General features: G+C 37.8%; 1 protein-coding gene across 1 annotated transcript; it reads left to right on the top strand.

Annotated features, from left to right (window-relative positions):
• Positions 1–594: 594 nt before the first annotated feature.
• LOC143300840 (mitochondrial calcium uniporter regulator 1-like) lies at positions 595–21,111 on the top strand. The gene is made up of 7 exons (XM_076614773.1): positions 595–847; positions 2,431–2,544; positions 3,464–3,567; positions 6,573–6,674; positions 7,960–8,073; positions 8,558–8,672; positions 9,445–21,111. Exons 1-7 carry the CDS (start codon positions 595–597, stop codon positions 9,498–9,500), a joined length of 858 nt encoding a protein of 285 aa, XP_076470888.1. The 3' UTR covers positions 9,501–21,111.
• Positions 21,112–21,852: the final 741 nt, after the last annotated feature.

Here is a 21,852-nt window from a genome sequence, read left to right as displayed (position 1 = left end):
CACACCGGCACACACACACACCGGCTGATTCCAGTCTCTCTCTCTCTCAAACACACACACACACACACACACACACACACACACACGTGGCACTGACACACACACATACACGGCCGTACTGACAGACAACTACAGACACACAAACGCACGCGCGCGAGGCGCGCGCGCACACTGACACACACTGGCACACACACGGCACACCGCACACACACACTGACTACACACACTGACGCACACACTGCACTGACACACCACGGATATTTAGTGAGTGTTCGACGGTATTCTCGAAATGATTATCCAGATATTACGTTTATATATTATGTAGTGAACACACACACACACACACACACACACACACACATACACAGTGAGAGTGAGAGAGTGCGATTATATGTATAGTATATAATCATATAATATTCCATATCCAAATAGGCAATATAGGATGTTAAATCATTAAATTGTGTGCGAATACACGCCTTAGAATTAGGTACACAATCCATATGTGACAATTAATATTGACCTACTTTTCGTGACGAACAGTTTCTCGAAATTTCATCATTGTAAGGGAGGTCATTCTTGTACGTAATCAACAAAATGGCAAACTACTCATGTATCTACCGTCATCGGCTCATCAAGTTTGTTCAAAATGCTTCGAAATCACCTTCGGTTTCACTGTCACGAGGACACAGTCAGTCTGCAAAAGCAATAGATCGGCTCATTAGTTCTGTTGAGGCCATATCACCCCAGTCTCTCGACCCGAATATTCGAGTTCCCACTTCAACAACAAATTTGTCTGACACGAAGGATGCAAAGGAAAATGTGTCGTCTGCTTCTGTAACTGTGTCAGGTCGGTTAGTATTTAGTATTAGTAACATGAAGATAAATTTTATGTTCGTTGATGTTGTAAATGACTGTAGCGTAGATGAATCGGCAACATTTGCTGTTAAGTAGGTGAAAACGTCCTTGTATTTATCATTCTATGTATCAATCTATGTGTGTATGATTATATATACTTATATGTATACATATTATATAATTATATATAATAATTATGTGTGTGTATATATGTATGTATGTATATATATATATATATATATATATATATATATATATATATATATATATATATATATGGCCAGCACACAAATATTGAAGAAGGAAAGGTGAGTCTTGATTATTTCTTTTTTTATGTATTGTTACAGTGCTTATGACTATGTGGTATTATGTAGTGTAGACCTTGTTCAGGGCGGGGACTGGATGTAAAAAAAAATTTTTTTTTTAAAGCACACCAGAGCAAATCTATTATGCTTAAAAATAAAGAATTTTGCTTTGTCATGCTTTGTCTTGCCCTCAGTCCTGCCACACTTTGTTTGCATCAACCTATGTGTCAGTAATGGCCAGCATATATATTGACCTTGGATATATTCTTGGTAGAAGAAAAACAAACAAAAAAACACAAGATCAAGAAGGGACTGCCTGTCTTTTATCAACAGATAAGCTTTGTCAATACTAGTACTGCAGCCTCGTCTCAGGACACTGAGACTCAAGCTAAAAAGATGACCAGAAATAACCAACTTCAAATGTAGTATGTACACTAAGTGTATTGATCACTGTGATAAGTGTCACTTAGTACTATGCCCCAGTTCACACTGTTTTATCATGAGCATAAATGCATGTCTAGAACTGAACATAATTGGGATAATTTATCAAACTTCACCAAACTTTGTACTTGATAAATTTTAGACACATCTGTCATACAGTGATGCATTCAGTGTTCACCCCCCTCCCACACTCCCCAAGCACTGTAACAGTAACACTGCAGATATTAACAAGGGTATGATGTAATGTAATCCTACTGTAAAATATTCTTTCTTTTCCACATTTGTGGGCTGCAGTTCCCACATTTACTCAACTCATCTTCAAGTGGTCTTTTTCATGATTTTTTTACCCTACCATATGCTGGCAGCCATACTCTGTTTTCAATGGTTTGCATGCTGGGTGTGTTCATGTTTCCATTATCCAGCAAACATTTGCACAGATTATGGGATCTTTAGCATGCATATTTGGTCTGCTGCATGTGTAAACACATGATGATAAAGGAGGTAAAGGCAAATGCAAGTTGACACATATGTTGACATGGAAGATTGGAAAAATCTCCACTTCAACTCACCAGGCCCTGAGTTACTAGAATCGAACCTAGGACCCTCATATTGAAAGTTAGCAGTCTAACAGCACTTGCCATGAGATACTGGAATCGAACCTAGGACCCTCATATTGAAAGCCAGCATTCTATCAACACTTCGCTGTTATACCTGTCACTGACAGATATGATTTTTTTCTAAACTGGGAAGATACTGACTGGAATTTGGTAGTCTAGTTTCTAATCTAATGTATATTTTATATACATGAAGCATTGTTCATATTGTGCAGAGCTGGATATTGGCAAGCCGCTGACAGTTGATGCCCGGCGTGTTGATCCATCAACGGTTCGACAAGTTTATTACTTTGACTCATTGAGCTTTGTGAAGTCTTTGGAAACAAAAGGTAATTTTGTTTCGCAGTTGATTTGTCATATTGTATTCAAATGTATCTGTCATATTTATATTGAAGTATAACTGAAAATGATTCTAACCTGGTAATGACTGATAACAATCAAATTAAACTCTCTAACATTCCAAATCCTGAATTTTAACTGTACTGTGTACATTTCCGTGTGCAGTCTGGATTGGGAATCAGAATTTTAAGTTCTTAATTAATAGTGTGGCACCACAATAAAGAATCAATAGTGTGGCACTACAATGACATCATAAGATATTTAAGCTAACAATAGCATCATTGACCTTTTTGCTACTGAAAGCAATCATACAGAACAGATTTCTGAACTGTGCCTGACCATCTGAAGAGTGGTGTCTCGTGTAATCACTGCTATCGCAAAGTGTAGAAGTTTGAAGGTGGGACATTTTATTACTTTGCTTCCAGCTAACTCCAAGTGTTAGTAATTGGTTAAGTAGAATTCAAATTTCAGAACAGTATAAGGAGCAATATATATGGTACCTGATTGTGTTCAAAATGTTGTGCATATTACATCATATACTATATACATGTGAGCAGGCTGTGTCTGTTTTACTGATGTATATGGATTTATTTAAGGTGTGTTTTTGTTTATAATTAGATATTGATTGGCAATACTTTATTTTCTTGTGTGTGTTGTAGCATGCATGTGTGTGTGTGTGTGTGTGTGTGTGAGGGTGTGTGGCTGTGTGTGTGGTTTGTTTACGTCTATCAACAATAGTGAATTTTTATTGTCTAGTTAATCACTTTTTATGGAGTACATGGTGCACCATCATATTATATTGGTGTTTATAACGAGCCTGTCATTGCTCAAGTTCATTTCCATAGGATTAATTAAGCGTTTTATTGACTGATTGGTGCAAGTGATATGTTTGCATCATTGTTGTCACAGGGTTCACCCGGCAGCAGGCAGAGGGGATGGCAGAGGCGCTGACAGAACTCATCAACAGTACCCTGGACCACCAGTCCCGTCACATGATCACAAAGAAACAACAGGTAGCATCAATACATAAATACACACTCTTTATTGTCTATACTTTATTTCCAACATAAAAACAAAAAAATAAAATGAAATAAATAAAAGATAAAAAGATAAATTGGAAGGCACCAAACAGTTCAGATGAGCAGCGTAACCCAAAGGGCTTTGTCAGGCCCTCAAGGGAAAAGGATAATAATAATGATAATAGTAATGATATTTATATAGCGCTGAATCTTATGAAGAGATAAATCAAAGTGCTTTTGCACTAATCATTCACACGCATGCATAACTCTAAAAACTGAAGACGAGGAAGAGGCAGGGAAGGGAGGTTATCTTGGGAAGAAGTGGGTTTTAAGGCCAGACTTGAAAGAGCTGAGTGCGGAGACCTGATGAAGCAAAAGAGGAAATTCATTCCAATTGCAAGGTCCAGAGACAGAGTGGAGTGTTTGAATCTGGGTATATGTAAACAGACTGGATCCGAAGCCGATCGTAGAGAGCGAGATGGAGTGTAGAGGTGAAGGCAGTCAGAGATAGGAAGGGGCAGATTTGTGAATACATTTATAACATAGAGTGCTGATCTTTTACTTTATTCTGTGTGAAACGGGGAGCCAATGGAGATGTTGCAAAAGAGGAGTGATGTGCTCAGATCTTTTCTTTCTGAGGACGAGTCGAGCAGCAGAGTTTTATATGCGCTGAAGGGACTGAATGGATGAAGCATAGAATAAAAAGAGAACCTAACACAAATAGTTATATTTACAAATACACAGATTATTGAATTCTCATGCACAGAGGTCTCCATTGCAGTGAACCAAACTGCATTGCATATCATCCCATGCCACACACGCATGTGAATACACAACACACACACACACACACACACACACACACACACATACACACATGCACACGCACAGTACTCAACTTCTAAGATACTTATTTCAGTTAAAAGATTCACAAATTAAAATGTTATCAGGCTGACATATTAAATCGCATATAACTGAATACCCCTTCTTTCCCACCCCATATCCTGTCCCCCACTCCAATAGAAAAATATAGGCCTTAGCTTATTCGTCCCCCCTCCTTACATACTTCCCTTGTGCACACATACAGTTTGTAAATACAAAAATAAAGTTACCTTATTTTACAAAGAACATAATTGTTTAATGTCAGCCACTTGCGGGGATGTGAGAGAGACTGAAAAAAAAAGTTTACAAACCCAGTAACAGTAATAACAGTGTAGGAATCACCAGTGTTTCAGTGATCTTCAGGGGTCAGTAAAATAGGGTTTTTTAATGGCACATGAACTCACTCCGGACGAATAGTTTTCTCCCTTGTTTTCCCCTGCAAATACCCATTTGTTAGGGTTAGGGAAAAAAAATCACAAAAAATACAAAACACAAAGTAACTGAATTAAACTCCATGTACTTGACCCACTGACCCTTCTTCTAACGACGTGTGTATGCTCACCACCCTTCCTCTCTTCACAGCCCTCAGAAGCTGAGTCACTGGTAGCTTTATTCACTGCAGATACTTTATTTAACGTCTTCATCATCCTCGTCGATGTCGAAACCTTCAGTTTGAAACATTTCAATCACTTCAGCAGCAGTAAAAAGCCGCTGTCATGATCTAGTTTGCTAAAAAAAAAATTCCACATGTATCGCCTGCGACGCCATTTTCGATACGTATGTAGATTAGCTTGTCATGTGGGGTACCAAAGTCAGCGGCTGGCCAGCGAGTGTATAGTCATGGAAACCTCACAAAGAAACTTTCCATTCGACCCTTGACATGTTCGCAATGCTGGTGTAGCTGCAATTTTTATGCTACCCCACAAGGAAAACATGTACAAATTTTTAATTGTCGAAACCGCTATAGCGTTCCATCGTCCGGAATGCTACCTTACATCAGGAACGCTGTAATGTTCCATCATCCGGAGTGAGTTAACACACAAAAGAAAGAACAGTGTTTCCTGTAAGCCTATGATCTGGTATAAAATAAAACACATTTTCTGCTGGTAATGGAGATGAATCTTTGGTACTTTGGCTATAAATCCCAGATCTAAATAACATGAAGTGTATCCCCATATCATTGGCTGTCATAACTTCAGAACACACAAACACACACAATTTCAAAACAAAAACAAAAAACAACAAAAAAAGATACAGTTTTTATTGCATATAGAGGCAACTGGCCCCAGTGGCTGGACAGGAACAGAGATCATGCATGTGTGTGTGTGTATGTATGTAGTACTTTATTTTCCTGTCAAATACATCTGCATTTGTGTCACAACAGCCATTGTTGATGACAGCATACTGGAGTTTCACCCCCTTCCCCCACTTTCTCCTAGGATTTGCACAGATCTCAGCAATGGCCTCTGGGGCTTTTCTGCAGCAGTCACACCCAACTGACAAGTGTTTTTGTTTTGTCTTTTTGTTTTGTTTTTACCCCTTCCCTTTTTTCCTTGAAATGGAAATGCATGTTTACATGTTTCCACCCAGCTCTCATCATGCCTGCACATTTGCATAATTGATGCACCCAGTACAGCAGTACATGCACCATCTAAGACTGTGACATAAAACCTTTGACAATGCATCAATAGCCGTCTGTCAAGTGGATGACACATAGAAGTGTGGTTCCAGCTTGGATTGTATTCTGTATTCAGCTCTGAGTAGAAGGTAGCAGTGCTGAAATACTGCTGTGCTGTTTATGGTTCTGGTGGGATTAAACCCTTGATCTCTCAGTCCATGGTACTAATGACTGGCCTTGGAGAAACTGATGATCAGTTGTACTGTAACCATACACTGGTATACTTGAAATATGTTGAAAAATGTGGATTTATACATTTGTGATGATCCATGTTCAAGGATTTGAAATGAATGAAAGACATTGTGTTTGTTCTCATAAACAAAGATACAATTCATTGTCAGACACTGTCACTTCCTGACACTAATGATCTTCTTGTGATGATATGAAGAATACATTTGTTTTCATACAGTAACTTGCTGTATTTTGTGTTGATGAACAGGAAATAACAGTTCAACAGCTGATGGCAGAGATAGTGTCAGTCAAAAAAGACATGGTGCTCTTACAGAAAAGTGAATTTTCTCAACTACGCTCAGAAACAGAGGTAAGAGATGATTGAGTTGAAGTTTTCCTTTTAAGTACATTGTGGATGAGTTTCCTTGAACATTAAGGGAAAGATTATTACCTACATAGTCTGAAGGCACCTTTCTTTGCTGAAAGCTATTGGTCCCAGCTTTGAACATTTATCAAAGTTTTGACTTTGGGGCATTTTCTATAAAATTTATATTAAAAAAAAAATTTTTTTAAACAACATATGGGACCAAAAGCCTTGTATACTTGATGCCAGGACTGATTTGTAGATATTGAACAGGTGATAATTAACATCTGTATTCAATGATAGTATCACTTATGTGCATCTCAAATGCAAACTTTTGTTCTTTAAGGTATATTTATGGGCTAAGAGGCTTAAATTATGTTGTTGTTTTTATGAAGCTTGAGCCTGACTTAACTATGTGTCACCATAACTATCAAGCAGATTCCTTGGTGAGTGAGGTTTTTCATTTTGGCTTTTTTTGTTTTGTTTCTGTAGTTCAATCACTATTGCCACCTCTTTCACTTATCACAAGATATTTATTTAACTAATGGGCAAGCCCTTTCATGTTTTCCGTTGTTTTGTTTCTGGGATGAGAAGGTGAAGAATGTAAGATTGTGACCCTTAAACCACATGCATCCTGGTTTCTTGAGACAGAATTCTAGCACTCTTACCACTTGGATGACGTGCAAGTAGTTTTTACTGAAAAAGTTAGGATGTCAGTCTTTACCCAATACAGAGACAGGCCACGACTTGTTCTGAACTCAGATGAAAGATGACAACCTGTAGAAATGTCTAATGTTTTGATGTGTTTTATTGCATTACTCTTTATTACAATTTTTTCTTCTTTTTTCCACCTGCAAGTGTATTTGTTTTCTTATTAAAGTGGATTTCTCAACAGAATTTTGCCATGGACAACCCTTTTGTAGCCATAGGGTTTTGTTTGTTTTTTTATATGTGAGATAAGTGCATGCTACACATGGGACCCATGTTTATTATCTCATCCGAATGACTAGCATCGAGACCACCACTCAAGGTCTAGTGGAGGGGAAGAAAATACTGGTGAGTGTGGGATTTGATATCATGTGCTCAGATTCTCTCGCTTCTTGGCGGATGCTTTTCCGGCTACCACTCCATGTCTTAGGGGGAACATTTCAAGACTCTAGTTTAGAAAGATATTTCAATTCAGAACATTTCAAGACTCCAGTTTAGAAAGATATTTTAATGCAGAACATCAGCAGTGTTGCAAAATGAATATACTCAGTTTTTTGTCATGTGCTTTAACCTGATGTTTCAGAAAATGGGCATCGAATTGGAAAATTTGAAAAGAGCACTGACAGACGAGGTGACAAAACTAAAAGGGCACGTAACCCTGGACATCAATTTGGAACGTGGCCGATCGGTGGAAGCCGTGAGTTTTGTTTTACACCCCCCTTGCTCTGTTAGATTATTTTTAATATGATTTTTTTTTTTCATTTATAGAACTTTGAATGAAAAAAAATCATTTGATTTCAGTCACCTTCTTAAAATTCATGATAGACCGGGATCGAGGTTGTGCATACAGACATAATGTATGTGTGTGTGCGAATGTGTTTGTGTGTGTGTGTGTGTGTGTGTGTGTGTGTTTTAAGCATCAAGTGTTTGGTCAATTTTCTTGTGTGTGCCTACCTTAGTTATATATGTTTAATGAAGTGTAGGAGCTAAGCATGCTAAGCATTTCAGCAGTATAAAAAAATGTTTACAAAAGACCACACATTTTCCTGCAGAAATATGCTTTAGTGTAACACTAACAATGGTTCTTCTGTTATTGATGCTGCATATATTAGATTTGATTTATTTACATAAGCACTGTTTTAAGATAAATTTTTTCAAAGATTTTAACTGATTCTGTACAGCATGCAAACAATGCCAGTAAACTGCAGGAGCTGAACAACAAGATTGATACAGATATTGCAAACCTCAAGACGGTTTTTGAGCAGTACCGCAATGATGTTCTCAAGTATGCTGGAGGTAAGCTGTGTTCATGGCATGCTGGTGACCAAGAAAGGGAGGGAGGGAGAGACAGACAGACAGACAGATTCAGAGAATTATTTGCTTCACAGAAAACATTGTAAATTAGAGGCAGCTTGAAATAGACAAACTAGAACTGTACTTGCTTTAACAAAACATTAATGAAATGAGACCTGATAAATGATACTTAAGCATAGCTGAGTTTGGTATGGTGATATATCTGCAAGAAGTTCTGGAAGTGCATGGAGTAATATCACTGCAGTTATGCACATTTTATTCAGTGAATAGATTATTTTTAATTGAACTTTTGTATGCAACATCATTTTTCACTGTGCTGGATGGAGAAATGTTGGTACTTAGAAACAGAACTTGTTGCCATATCTTCAAGTATGTGAGTAGGGTAGTTACTTTCATCTCCTCACAAACAGTGGTATTTACATAGTTTAAAACCATGTTTGAATGTTCATGTGTATGAAAAATGTACAAATGAAACCATGTCATTTTTTAGCTCATATTACACATAATATTTGAAAATGTGTTTGTGTGTGTTTAGTGTCTTTGTGTGTCTGTGTATGTGTGTGTGCACATGTGTATGAGTGTGTGGGGGAATGGGTGTATGCAAGTGTGTGTGTTTATGGGTGAATGTATTCATACAGTGTGTGAAACAGACAGAGAGAGAGAGAGAGATTCCACAATATATATAAAACTTGTTGTCTTTTTCAGAAAACTCAAAATGGAATGAAGCAATTTACCAAACGTTTGTTTGTTTCAGGCACTGTGCTGACCTGTGCTACAGTGTGTTTAGGTGTGATACGTCTCTGGCATTGACCACAGTAGTGCTATAGGCGCGCTTGCTTCACTGATCCAGGGGTGCTGGTTTTGATTTGTGAAAACTTTTTTTTTTTTAAATCACTTGAGCCATCATCATTTGTGGAGTGGCCCAGATACTTTGCCTGTGTTTGTAAAATAAATCTGTATTTAAAAGGCCATATCATCCATATTTATAGAATGATCATGACATCTTGCCAGTGTTAGTGCATAGAATTTGTGCAGAAACATTTGTAACATCCAGTTCAAAATGTGCTGTGTCTGTACATGTGATCATCTGTATGTGAGTATGGTTCATTGAAACCAAGTGAAATCAGTATTTACTATTTCTGGTGAAACACATTGAATGACCAAAGTGGTTAAATCAATATTTACTATTTATGGTGAAATACACTGAATGAGTAAAGTTTTGCTTATAAACTGGTGTGTGTGTTTTTGAGCATGCACATATGTACTCATGTATATTAGTGAGAATGAGAGATAACATGCTCCAAGTGTTTGGAAATTTAAGGAAACTGCCTTTTGTGTGTGAGAGCGTGTGTTCGCGTGCGTGCGTGCATGTATGTGAGCGTGTGCACGCGCATGCATGTTTGTGTTTGTGCGGGTGGGCTTCCATGCGTTATAATTATAGTTAATAATTTTTTTTAATTTGTATTTGTGTGTGTTAAATGGTTTCGCTTAGATGAAATAACTTTTAGAGAGAGATATGCGTTCATTATTTTTTAAGGAGTTAATGTTGAGTGGTACTATTGATGTAGTTGGGCATTTAAAATGCTGTGAGGAGTATTTGTATTTGTTTGAGTATATTAAACTGATTTGAGGGCTTTGATTGATTGATATTAACAAAGCTTAGGGGAATGCAAAATGCTTTTCTAACATCCAAATGGATAATAATTCAGTTAGTTTGCTGCATTTTGATATCAAGTTTATATCAGTGAAATTTACTGAAGGGCGTTGTTTGTTTCTATAACATTGTCAGTGTGAGTGTGCAGATTTGCTTAGGTAAGCTAAAACATGAAAATGAATTGCTCTACTTGTACTTTTTACAAGAAAGGCACCACTTTCAGACTTGACTATTTGGCTCATTTCATTTTAGCTTGTGTGAGTAACAAATTTAGTCTGTTTCAATTGTTTTTTTGTATGTAGGTATGTCTGTGATCAACTTAAAATCATTTTCACAGGAAAAACATTGTTAACACCAAAATTTTGATTAAATGTAGAAGAAAAATAGTTCTTTCCACACATTCCAAATACAGGGACGTAATTGTTCTTGATTAAACTGTATTTCTGTATTAAACTGTATTCTGAATTGTGTATTGTGTTTAGCCACCAGACCCTTTCTTGGGTCATTCCTAGTTAGTTACAAGAGTAGCATTTTATTGCTTCAAGACAGCAGATTTTTGTATTTCTTGTTTGTAGTAAAAAGAAATAAGAAGTAATTCTGGACAGACCAGACAGAATGACACTCAGTACACAATTAACATGTTTATTGTTATTGCTTCAAGACAGCGGAACTTTGTATTTCTTGTTTGTAGTAAAAAGAAATAAGAAGTAATTCTGGACAGACCAGACAGAATGACACTCAGTACACAATTAACATGTTTATTGTATTGCTTCAAGACAGCGGAACTTTGTATTTCTTGTTTGTAGTAAAAAGAAATAAGAAGTAATTCTGGACAGACCAGACAGAATGACACTCAGTACACAGTTAACATGTTTATTGCATACCAATATTTTAAACAGGATGCTTCATTAATACTGGAATGAACATGCTGAAAATTCCAGTAGACAAAATAATATCAGTAACAACTTCTTCATCAATCATCTTGCTGAAACAGTGGTTACTGTGAGGTTTGTTCAGCATGTGAGCTAATTTTTATGAAGTACCTGAGCAGTAACATCATTGAAAAGACAGGAATAGGTTAAAGGTTTGACAGATTCAAACTTAGTAGTTCAGATATTAGTTAAATGTGGATCTGATGTGGCTAAGGGTTTCTGGCACAAACCAGTTCAGTGTTCCAGTTGATTGACAAAAATTTGTTTTTTGACAGTGAGCGGACAATATGATTTTTATCAACTTATGCACTTTATACATTGTCCATTTGCAGTATGTTGTTAATGTGGGGGGAAAAAAAAAATCAACTCTGAAACAGTACATTACCATTTTTTTTTTTTTTCTGAGTTTTTGTTACAATTTATTGAAGCCAGAAAGATGTGATGAAGACAGGGAAGGTTTCAAACTTTTAATCGGATCTAAACAATGATCATAAAACAATGAAATACAGGTCAACGTGGGCTGCATGAGTTGGAATTGTATCATTTCCAGCACACATTTTGGTTCAACAAGCACTTGTTTCAGATGGTGAGCAAAAGTGTGATTTGTATTGATGTAAGTACTGGTCCCCCCCTCCCACATTTCAGTTTCGTTCTTGACAGCAACCGCAACCCCAGTGAACCTTGGAACAAGACAAGGAGACAGTGACAGTGTGATTGACATCGCTCTAACATCTTCAAAATTCAGAGCAGAAATGAGTGCAGCGACGCTTCCACATAAAGGCAGTAATTACCCTTCAGTAGTTTTCAGTCTACAGAAATCATCAGATAAGACCTGTATGAAACTGGATAATCCATTTCAGTATGAAAACAAAGAGACAACCATCATCGAAAAATCAAGAAGCAGAAGAACCAAAAGAACGGCACTAAATTGGAAGCAAACTATTCAGCCCCATGGTGGAATGCTGACACAGAGAGAGCCTGGAAAGAAAAGCATGCTGCTGTCAAACTTTGGCAAAAAGAAAGCCTTCTCCTGACAAAGAAATTGAGACAAAAATGGAGGAAAAAACAAGGCAGTTTGAAATCATAGCACAAGAAGCAAATGATAAGTTTTGCGAGGCACTCATCTTTGACGCACCATTGACAGAGTTATGGCAATTCTGTCATAGCATTGAAGGGAAAACCAGCACAACAACAACCCCAGATATGTTAAATACTGATGGAACCAAGCAAAAGGCAAATGAAGAAAAAGGATCTGCTCTGCTCAAATGGTTCATACAACATAGGGATCAGAGAATTAGATGAAAAGAAGAAATTTGTTGAGGAATTAAACCAAAAGCTTATGCAGACTGGATCTGATGATGATATCACAATATATGATCTGAATGAAGCAATAGCAAAATGCAAGAAAGGTGCTGTCTCTGGCCCAGACAAAGTTCACCACTGAATCAAGGAGCTACCAGAAGAAGACAGAAGCAAACTTTTCAATCTTTATCAAAACAGTTTTCACAATGGACATGTTCCGGAGGACTGGACACACAGCTTCTTAAAACCCATACCAAAACCAGGGAAGGACCATTGTAAGGTAAACGGCTACCGGATGCCAACCATGCAAAACATTGCTGAAAACTCATGGAATGCATAATAGCCAGGAAACTCGCAGGGGATTGTGAACAGAGGCACATTCTCCCTCCAAATCAAGGGGGGTACAGAACAGGTAAGTGTACATGGGAAAATGCGGCTTCTTTCACATATGAGGTATATGAATGATTTCAAAGAAAAGAAGAAACATTAGCAGTAGCAGTTGACCTGGAAGATGCTTACAAGTCCAATTTGCACACCTCATGGAGCTGCTACTACAATATGGAGTAAGTTTGATACTAAAGCCTTTCATGCCCTGCTCTCATGGTGACATCAGTTTCGATACCCCTCCACTTCTGTACTTGGGGCGAGTCTTGTCAAGGTCTTCAGTGTCGGCAGATTCAGGGGGACTGCCGTTGGAGGGACGTGGTGGCGGTCTCCACACTGGGAGGGACGCTCACTCAGTCTGGCTCCGCGACTAAGCCATTATTGTCGTCAGTTTGGGGCTTAGTAGGTGGTGTCCTAAGTAAGTTAAATTAGAACAGGTACCACTGAACACCACCAAAGTGACTCAGCAGCAGTGCAGGGTCTCCTCTGGTGTGTGGCCTCAAGGCAACCTAACATTGATGGTTCCCTGTGGACTGCTGATGCTGGGAATGTGATGGACAAACCCGGGTGTGACCGTGAATGAGTGGTGTGGGAATAATGCTACTGAAATGGGACAGATGACAGGGCAGCAAAAAAACAACAACAACAAAAAACAAAAGTTTGACACTAAGAAGATAGATAGCAGCAGCACTTCAGGAAAGAACCGTTATCCTACGTCTTGGAGAATGGATGTCTGCACCCTCTAAACTTTCCATGGGACTGCCACAAGGAACACTGCTCTCTCCTGTCCTATGCAACATCTATAGAAAAAGCCTTGCAGACTTAACAATGTGGTACCTTTGGTGTTTACTGTTGCAGATGATGGTTTAGTCTTCAAAACTTGAAAAGATGCTCAAGAAAGAACCACAGCCATCCAGAAATAACTGAACAGTATCGTCCAGTGGTGCAAGGACACAGGATCTTCCATCAATCCGGCAAAAGCCGTAACGTTGCTATGCACTCGCAAGATCATAACTGAATAAATCACCACCAGCTGTTTCTTTCAACTGAATTCAGATAACGGAAACTGACTGTCTACACTACCTAGGAATACAGTTCTACAGGATGCTGACCTTCAGGAAGCACACTGAAAGCAATGTTCTAAAATACAAAATGGGCCTTTCAGTCTTAAAGGCAATGGCAGCCAAAGGCATCCAGTGATGCCACCCCTTTTGGCTATGTCAGTTTCTCGTTCTCAGTTTTATTGACTATGGACTAGGACAAATAGCTCTCTCTCAAAGCAGCCTCCTAAAGTTAGAAAGAATTCAAAGTGATCCTACGAGGTCCTTTGAACTACAAAAGACAATCCTATGGAGACCATATGATACCTACATGACCTTCCTTTGATGCAGGCCAGAAACAAGTTAGATCAGATTAAGGCCTACTTCAGAGCATTAGAAAACCCTCAAACTCACTGCATGATGCAGTTAAGGAACCAAAAGGGTGCAGAAGATCATGGATGGGAAAAGCAGAAGACACAATCCAGCTGGTGTGCCAGCTAAAAGACCTGAAAGAAACAAGAGTAGGATGAAAACCCTGCAAACATCCAGCATCTCCAACACAGTCATTTCACCCACTGTGGGGAGACATTGTTGTGAATCGCCAGAGGGCAGAACTTACTCAAAGGTGAATCTACTCATTGATGACAACAGTAAAGAAGAGGATATCATCGTACACACAGATGGCTCAGTCACTAAAGGCCAATCCAGTTGGAGATTCACTGCAAAGCAAAGCAGAAAAACAATTAGAGAAGATAATGCTGCATTCAAAGTCACAACCTCCAGCCTGACAATGGAAGTTGAAGCTCTGACACATGCTCTCCATTCATACATCTGGAAATCGACATGATTCTGACTGGCTCAGTGAAACTCCTACAAAAATTGAAAGTGGAATGGGGAGCCCATAGTGACACAAGACAATGCACAACTTTTAGATTAAAAAAAGATATAATTATGTGTGGTTGTATGTATATGTGTGTGTGTCAGTGTGCATGCTGTGGAAGCTGAAATACATAGGAGTGTGTGTACATGTTTGTGTGTGAGTGAGTGTGCCTGTGGGTAATGTGGGAGATGGGGAATGTTGATGTTTAAGTGTTGGGGGAGGGGTATGGGTTTTTGTGAGCATGCGTGTGTGTGGGTGTGTGTGCGTGTGTTTATGTGTCAGGGCTCATGTGCTTTTATGTGTAGTGTTTGGCCTGTGACCATTTCTTTGCTGTGCTTTGATATCTGTGAGACTGCATATTTTGCATATTTGTTTCATATCTGTAGGGCATGTTTCTCTCTGTGTGTGTGTGTGTGTGTGTGTTTACTTACTCATTTTTAGAATATTCATTTATATGTTGATTTTATCACTGTTATGATATTATTTGTATCCTTCTTTTCTATATTTTATTTTATGTAATTTGTTTATCTATGTAAATTAATCTTATTAATTTTTTTGTTGTTGTTTTTATTTACTGTTTCAAGTTATCAATTTCATTAATTCAATTACTTATCTGTTCATCTACTTTTGTGTCTTATTTTGCTTCATTCATTTTTATTTTTCCTCAAGGCCTAAGTGCATTGGGTTACACTGTTGGTCAGGCGTCTACTTAGCAGATGTGATGTAGCATATATGGATTTGTCTGAACGCAGTGACACCTCCTTGAGAAACTGAAACTTCTTGTTTTTATATCAGCAGGAATCTCATGTAAGCCATGAATGCTTTGTCAATTTTTTCTGTGATATGTTTATCAAATCCAGAATTCTGGCAATTTGTAACATAGTGACCCATAAATGACTGAGAAATTAGACGATCAAGGTTGGAATCACGATTTGTCTTCAAGGGAATAGTGGTCCAAAAGTCACTTGTCAGAAGAAGAAAGAAATGATTTAAACCCTGCTTTCTCTCACTGCAGCTTGTGTCATACTTTGCATTCTTGTTGAGTTATGTTGGCTGAAAGTTGTTGGTGTTAGTATGGAATGTATCAGTAAAACACAGAACAAAACGATACTTCAGTTGGCAGATTTTATCATGGTGGTGTTAAGTTTCAGTTGTTACAGAATAACAGTGGCAGCATTAGCTTTCTGTGTCTGTCATGTCATGTCTGATATTTCAGATTCATTACCAGAATATTTTGTTGTTGTAAGTTCATCACTTGTAAAAAGAATTCTCTTCTTTGTATCTGATTTAGTACCACAGGTTATTGCACGATATTGTAGTCAGAATGCTTCAACAGAGGGAACATTAAGCTGCAATTAGATAATAGATCACCTTTTTGCTCTGCCAAGATTTCAGCCTATTCATTTATTTATAAAATTGAATTCCATTAAGCTGGATTCCATTCTGTGTATGTGTGAATTGTGTGTATGTGTGTGTGTTTCTATGAACTTGTTCATTGCAAACTTTTTCTGTACATTATAAAAGCTTATAACAGGTGATGGGAAAAAATTCTCAAAAATATTAGTATGCATGCTTGTGCATAGCTCCTTTATATCCCATAAAACAAAGTTATTATTTCATATGTATGTAGGTTTACAAAACCATCTCAGTGACAATATGTTTTTTTGAAAACAGGAAAGGGACTTGCATGAGTCATGATCATTCATTACATTCTTGTTTCTTTTAAGATAATCACATGAAATTATACTGGGGGGGTTATTTGATGCCTCTCTTCTCCTTCTCTCAGACTGTGCCTGAAAACATAGGTGGTGATTCTGATACTAATATCCAAACAGAAAAAAACAAAACTAACTTTTTTGTAGGGGAGGTACAACTTACTTTTAGTTTTGCGTGTATTACCTTTTTAACTCCACCATTCATGCAACCATACTCTATTTTCAGGGGTGCGCATGCTGTATATATTCATGTTGTTTCCACAACGCACTGAATGCCGACAAGGAATACCAGATCTTAACATGGTTGTTTGATTGCATGTACATACATTTGTGTACACACAATGGGGGATGAAAGCACTGGCAGGTAGACCTGCACAAAGATTAACCAGGCCAACTCTACCCTTATGCCCATCTCTGGCTGTGACATGAAATTTTCCGTCTGTGAGAAACACTGGTCTCTACTTTGATGAAACAATCTCCATGGATGCATATGTCAAACACTTTTGCTGCACTGTCAGTTACTTAGATAAGGCAAAATTTGCTCCTTTCTTCCCACTGCTGCTGCCAACAAACTTTCTAACATGATATGGTGATTAGACTACTGTAACACTCTCTTATCTGGTCTCCTTGACAACAAACCATAATGCATTCAAAATCATGCGGCCTAACCAGTGCTCCATAAACCCAGCGACTAGAGTGCAACAGTCATAGCTGGGACAGCAATTCACTTAGGGCCTACATGACTACAAGTGTTGTGATTGTTATCAAAAACTTATATGCAGTTTTTTCTTTTACAGATATATATCAGAAAATATGTAAGCTATTTCCAGCTGAATTTTGTTTGTTTTCTTTCTGGCTGTCATTCTGTGAATTATTTTTAAAACAGACTTTTGTCATGCAAAAAAATATATATATTATCTTCAATTTGAAATGCCAGAATAGCGATATCGATTCTAAATAATTGAGAAAAGAGCCCAGATATAGATTTTACGTTCATTTTCCATCAAAAGTCGATTTCTTCCGTTTTTGTGCTGCCCCTGAATCCTCAAAATTCCATGGCAAGGGGAGAGCACTGAATCATGACAATGATACAACACTGGGGTATATAGTTTGTTGTTGTTGTTTTATAATTGAGAAATGTAGCATGCGTTACATGGAACCCAATTACATAATCATGAAGTGCATCAGTTAACATTGGAATAAGTCACTGTTTTGATACTTAGATGCTCTTGATTCATGAAATTTTTCGATTTCAATGAGTCATCACTGAGTTGTTTTCAAACAATGCTAATTGTAGTTTCTTGGTCTTAGATTTACAGGCCAATTTCTATTTGTATGTGTCTCCAGTAAGTCTGCTGGATTTTAAGTGTAATCAAGTCGGATGGACTCTAAAATGTCTTGTATTTCAGAGAATATAAATTGGTTTGTCGTCAGTGTCCAGAATCAGTGGAAAGCAGAATATCCACGCCTGTCTTGTGAAGGGTTATTCAGCATCTCACAAGCTTCTGACAGCAGAACCCAACACACACACACACACACACACACACACACACACACACTTCTGACTAAATGCTTTGATTACTGCATCATATGATAAAACTGCAGTACATGTTTCAGTGTTTAGGCAACATGTTGCGTTTGAGAAGTCATACTTGTCAACAAAAGTGACTTCACACTGCCTGTGTGATGCTGCAAACTGCTGGATCAATATTGGTGCAGAATTCACACAAGTAGTCCCTTGTGTCGGAAGTTGATTGATGCATGACATCTAATGGACACATGGTTGCAAACAATATACATGAGATGAGAGTTGAATGTTAGGGTTTCCGTGAAGAAGTGAAATGCATATTAATTGATCAGCGTCTCCCTCACTTTTCGGCTGATCAGTCGTTACTTGGTTTTCTTTACTCCTCTTGCATCTGCTAGTGCTCTGGAGAAATCTGGTCACCTGTAAACTCGTCAGTCTTCTGTTGTGTGTCATCACCAAAAGCATCCTTCCTTTTCTTTCTGGTGTTAAGCTGAGAAAGGCCCTTTTCAGTAGTTTGATCCGAAGGTCAGTTTCCTTCTGTCTCCAAGAGTATTTCTCCTTCATCCCAACAACAAAAGCAAGAGTTCTTTTACTTTGGGTCATCTTTATCCCTTTTTTCTTGATGAAGTTCAGCTTAGTTTTGAATTTCCTGAACGAGAAATCCAGTTTATCAGGGGCTGTTGTTGGACTGCACTTTGTTGACTACTGGGCTGGTTGTTGTGCTGCTTTCTTTTCATGGTAATTTCCCCTTTTCCATGCATTCCTTTCTTCTCTTTCTTCTTTAGTTTCAGTTTCTGTTTGTCTTGTTGTGTGTCATCTGCATTTTTCTTGAAGTCAGTCCTCATGTCTTGTAAGAACAGGTTTTGGTGTTTCCATTTCTCCTTGTTCCTTTGATCCGTTTTGCATGACATCTTTACATGCCTCAGCATAAATCTCTTTGTAAGCCACTTTCTTTTCTTCAGATAAGTTGGCCTTGACTTACTTGATACAAGCATTTACATACTGCCGATGTGCTTTGTACCCTGCTTCTTTCTGCAGATGTTTGCCCCTTTGTGCTTAATGTGAAAGAAATGTCATTCTTTTTCTCAATCCTGGAAAGACAAATTTGAAGATCTTTGTTCACAAGCTGCATTATTCCTGTTGAAATCTACCATACCTAAACTTATGTGTGGCAGTTTTGTGTTTTTAAAACATGGCATGAAATACTTTGATTGCCTACAAATAAATACAGTAATGAAAATAATAAATATATAACTACATTAATAAACAATTCTTCAGTTTTATGATAAAAGAGAGCTAGGTTTCTCTGTAGCGCACAAACAAATAAGACTTGAAGCGTAATTTAAGCTGTTAATTGTTTATACAAAATTAATGCATCGTACAAGAACTAGCAAAATATACCAGAAATTCTGAATGTATGTGCTGGGCCAGTTTCAGAGTAAAGTGATGAGAAATGTGTGTAACGTCATTGGAATTGATCAAAATCGTTTCCATTGCAGCCAACGAACTTGAATGGATCTGAATCGCTTCCATTGTAGCCAACGAACTCATCATTTCTAGGCGAGACGGATAGAACCTATCTTTTTCCTCATAAATTAGCTCTCAGAATATTCATCTAAAATGGAAAAAAGGAAGAAAAAAAAGTTCTTGTTGCCCACTGACAAAAAAATAAAATGCGCAGAGATCGCGACACGTGCAACATGAAAACAATCTCTTCAGTAACCCACGTTCACAAATGCTATTAAGTACTACGCTCACAAATACTATTAAGAACTATCTGGAGTTTTCTCAGCCACACATCTCAAATTGGACCACACTGGTTGTCTGAAAACCATTTACAATTGCTTTTCCTGTATCCAAATCAAACTTATACCATGAATTTACTGAGCATGCGTTGCCGCGGAATTGAAAACTACAGGCAACTGCACTGTTGCGTGAATTTTCCACCTTCGCCACTGGCAGTATTCCTTCCAGAAACGCAAATAGTTATGTTGATAATATTTTTTAATAATCACAACACACACAAACAAAAAGTTGCAATGAAAATGCTCCATATCACGTGTATTAGTTCTGTGTGTTTTTGACTCACTTGTGTAAACAAAGTGAGTCCCGGTGTTCGGTTGTCTGTGTGTGTGTGTGTGTGTGTGTCCGTGGTAAACTTTAACATTGACATTTTCTCTGCAAATACTTTGTCAGCTGACACCAAATTAGGCATAAAAATAGGAAAAATTCAGTTCTTTCCAGTCATCTTGTTTAAAACAATATTGCACCTCTGGGATGGGCACAAAAAAATTAAAAAAGAAGCCTAATTATATGCAAACTGCATTTACTGTTATATTTTTTGTATTCTCTAAACTTGGCACTTTGATCTGATATTCTGACACAACAAGAGCAGTCATTATTATCATTTTTTGTTCAAACAGGAACTTCTTTTGCTAAGCATGGAAGTTTTATTTATTTTGCAAACGTTTTGGTGCAGATAGTAAAAAAAAGGGAAATTACTCTGTAATTAATGGAGTTAACTGATCTTTCTCATCTTAAACATTACATTTTGAAATTATACTCAATACATAAAAAGCTTGGATTTTTTTTTAAAGTGTACCACAAGTGAGTCTTGAAGGCCTTGCCTCTCTTGTTTTTGTTTGGTTGGTTTTTTGTTTTTTGGGTTTGGTTTTTTTTGTTTGTTTGCTTTTTCGGTTTGTTTTTTTCGTTTCTGCGGAATCGTATGAATATGATTCGCTGAACACGCACACAAAAAAAAGAATATATGTCAAGTTTTGTGAAGTAAGTTACTCGCACAATTTAACTACAAGAAAGTTTTCCCATATTTATGCAATTTATATACCATATGTAGGATCGTTAGTGAGACTATAGACTCCATGCGATCACATTCTAAGAGATTCAACCATTAATTATTATTTTACCGAGTCAAGTTTTTGTGTGGTGGATCATAGCTATTTGAATAAACATTAAAGAAGGTGGCAGAATGGTTAAGACGCTCAGCTGCCAATACAGAGAGTCCGTGAGTGTGTGGGTTCGAATCCCGCTCTCGCCCTTTCTCCTAAGTTTGACTGGAAAATCAAACTGAGCGTCTAGTCTTTCGGATGAGACGATAAACCGAGGTCCCGTGTGCAGCACGCACTTGGCGCACTGAAAAAGAACCCATGGCAACAAGAGTGTTGTCCTCTGGCGAAATTACGTAAAATGAAATCCACTTTCATAGGTACACAAATATGTAAACATGCACTCAAGGCCTGACTAAGCGCGTTGGGTTATGCTGCTGGTCGGGCATCTGCTCGGCAGATGTGGTGTAGCGTGTATGGATTTGTCCGAACGCAGTGACACCTCCTTGAGAAAGTGAAACTGAAACTAAAACATAATTGTGTTATTTCCTCAGTTGGCCGGTTTGCTTGTCACGTATATACACCAAGCACCGGAGGCTGGTGTGGTGCGTGTTTCACAGCGTCGGATGGAGACAATTCATCCAATGTTTTCTTTTTCAGTAAGGTCTTTTCTATACAAACTAATATCCAAAATTGAAGTTTCTTCATTCGTTCTTTCACAACTAAGGCTTGCATTGGCCTACTATCAAATCTTAGACGATTAATTTTAACGACAAATTGTCCTGTTTTATTTCATCACTGCAATATCACTCTTTCCGAGATTAGTTTTATACAGAGACCTGTAGGAGTCTTCTTGGAATTATTTCAGTACGTTTGGATGAACA

This window comes from Babylonia areolata, chromosome 26 (genome assembly GCF_041734735.1).
Source record: "Babylonia areolata isolate BAREFJ2019XMU chromosome 26, ASM4173473v1, whole genome shotgun sequence".
In the NCBI taxonomy this organism is placed as follows: Eukaryota; Metazoa; Mollusca; class Gastropoda; order Neogastropoda; family Buccinidae; genus Babylonia; species Babylonia areolata.
Note: the sequence above shows the minus strand (reverse complement) of the source record. Positions and strands in the feature narration are given on the sequence as shown.

Bases quoted from the DNA above. Each gene is read 5' to 3' on its own strand.
- LOC143300840 (XM_076614773.1), top strand. From the start codon at position 595: ATGGCAAACTACTCATGTATCTACCGTCATCGGCTCATCAAGTTTGTT. The intron at 3,568-6,572 runs GTAGCATCAATA...GTTGATGAACAG, and splicing joins TGATCACAAAGAAACAACAG to GAAATAACAGTTCAACAGCT. The intron at 6,675-7,959 runs GTAAGAGATGAT...CTGATGTTTCAG, and splicing joins AACTACGCTCAGAAACAGAG to AAAATGGGCATCGAATTGGA.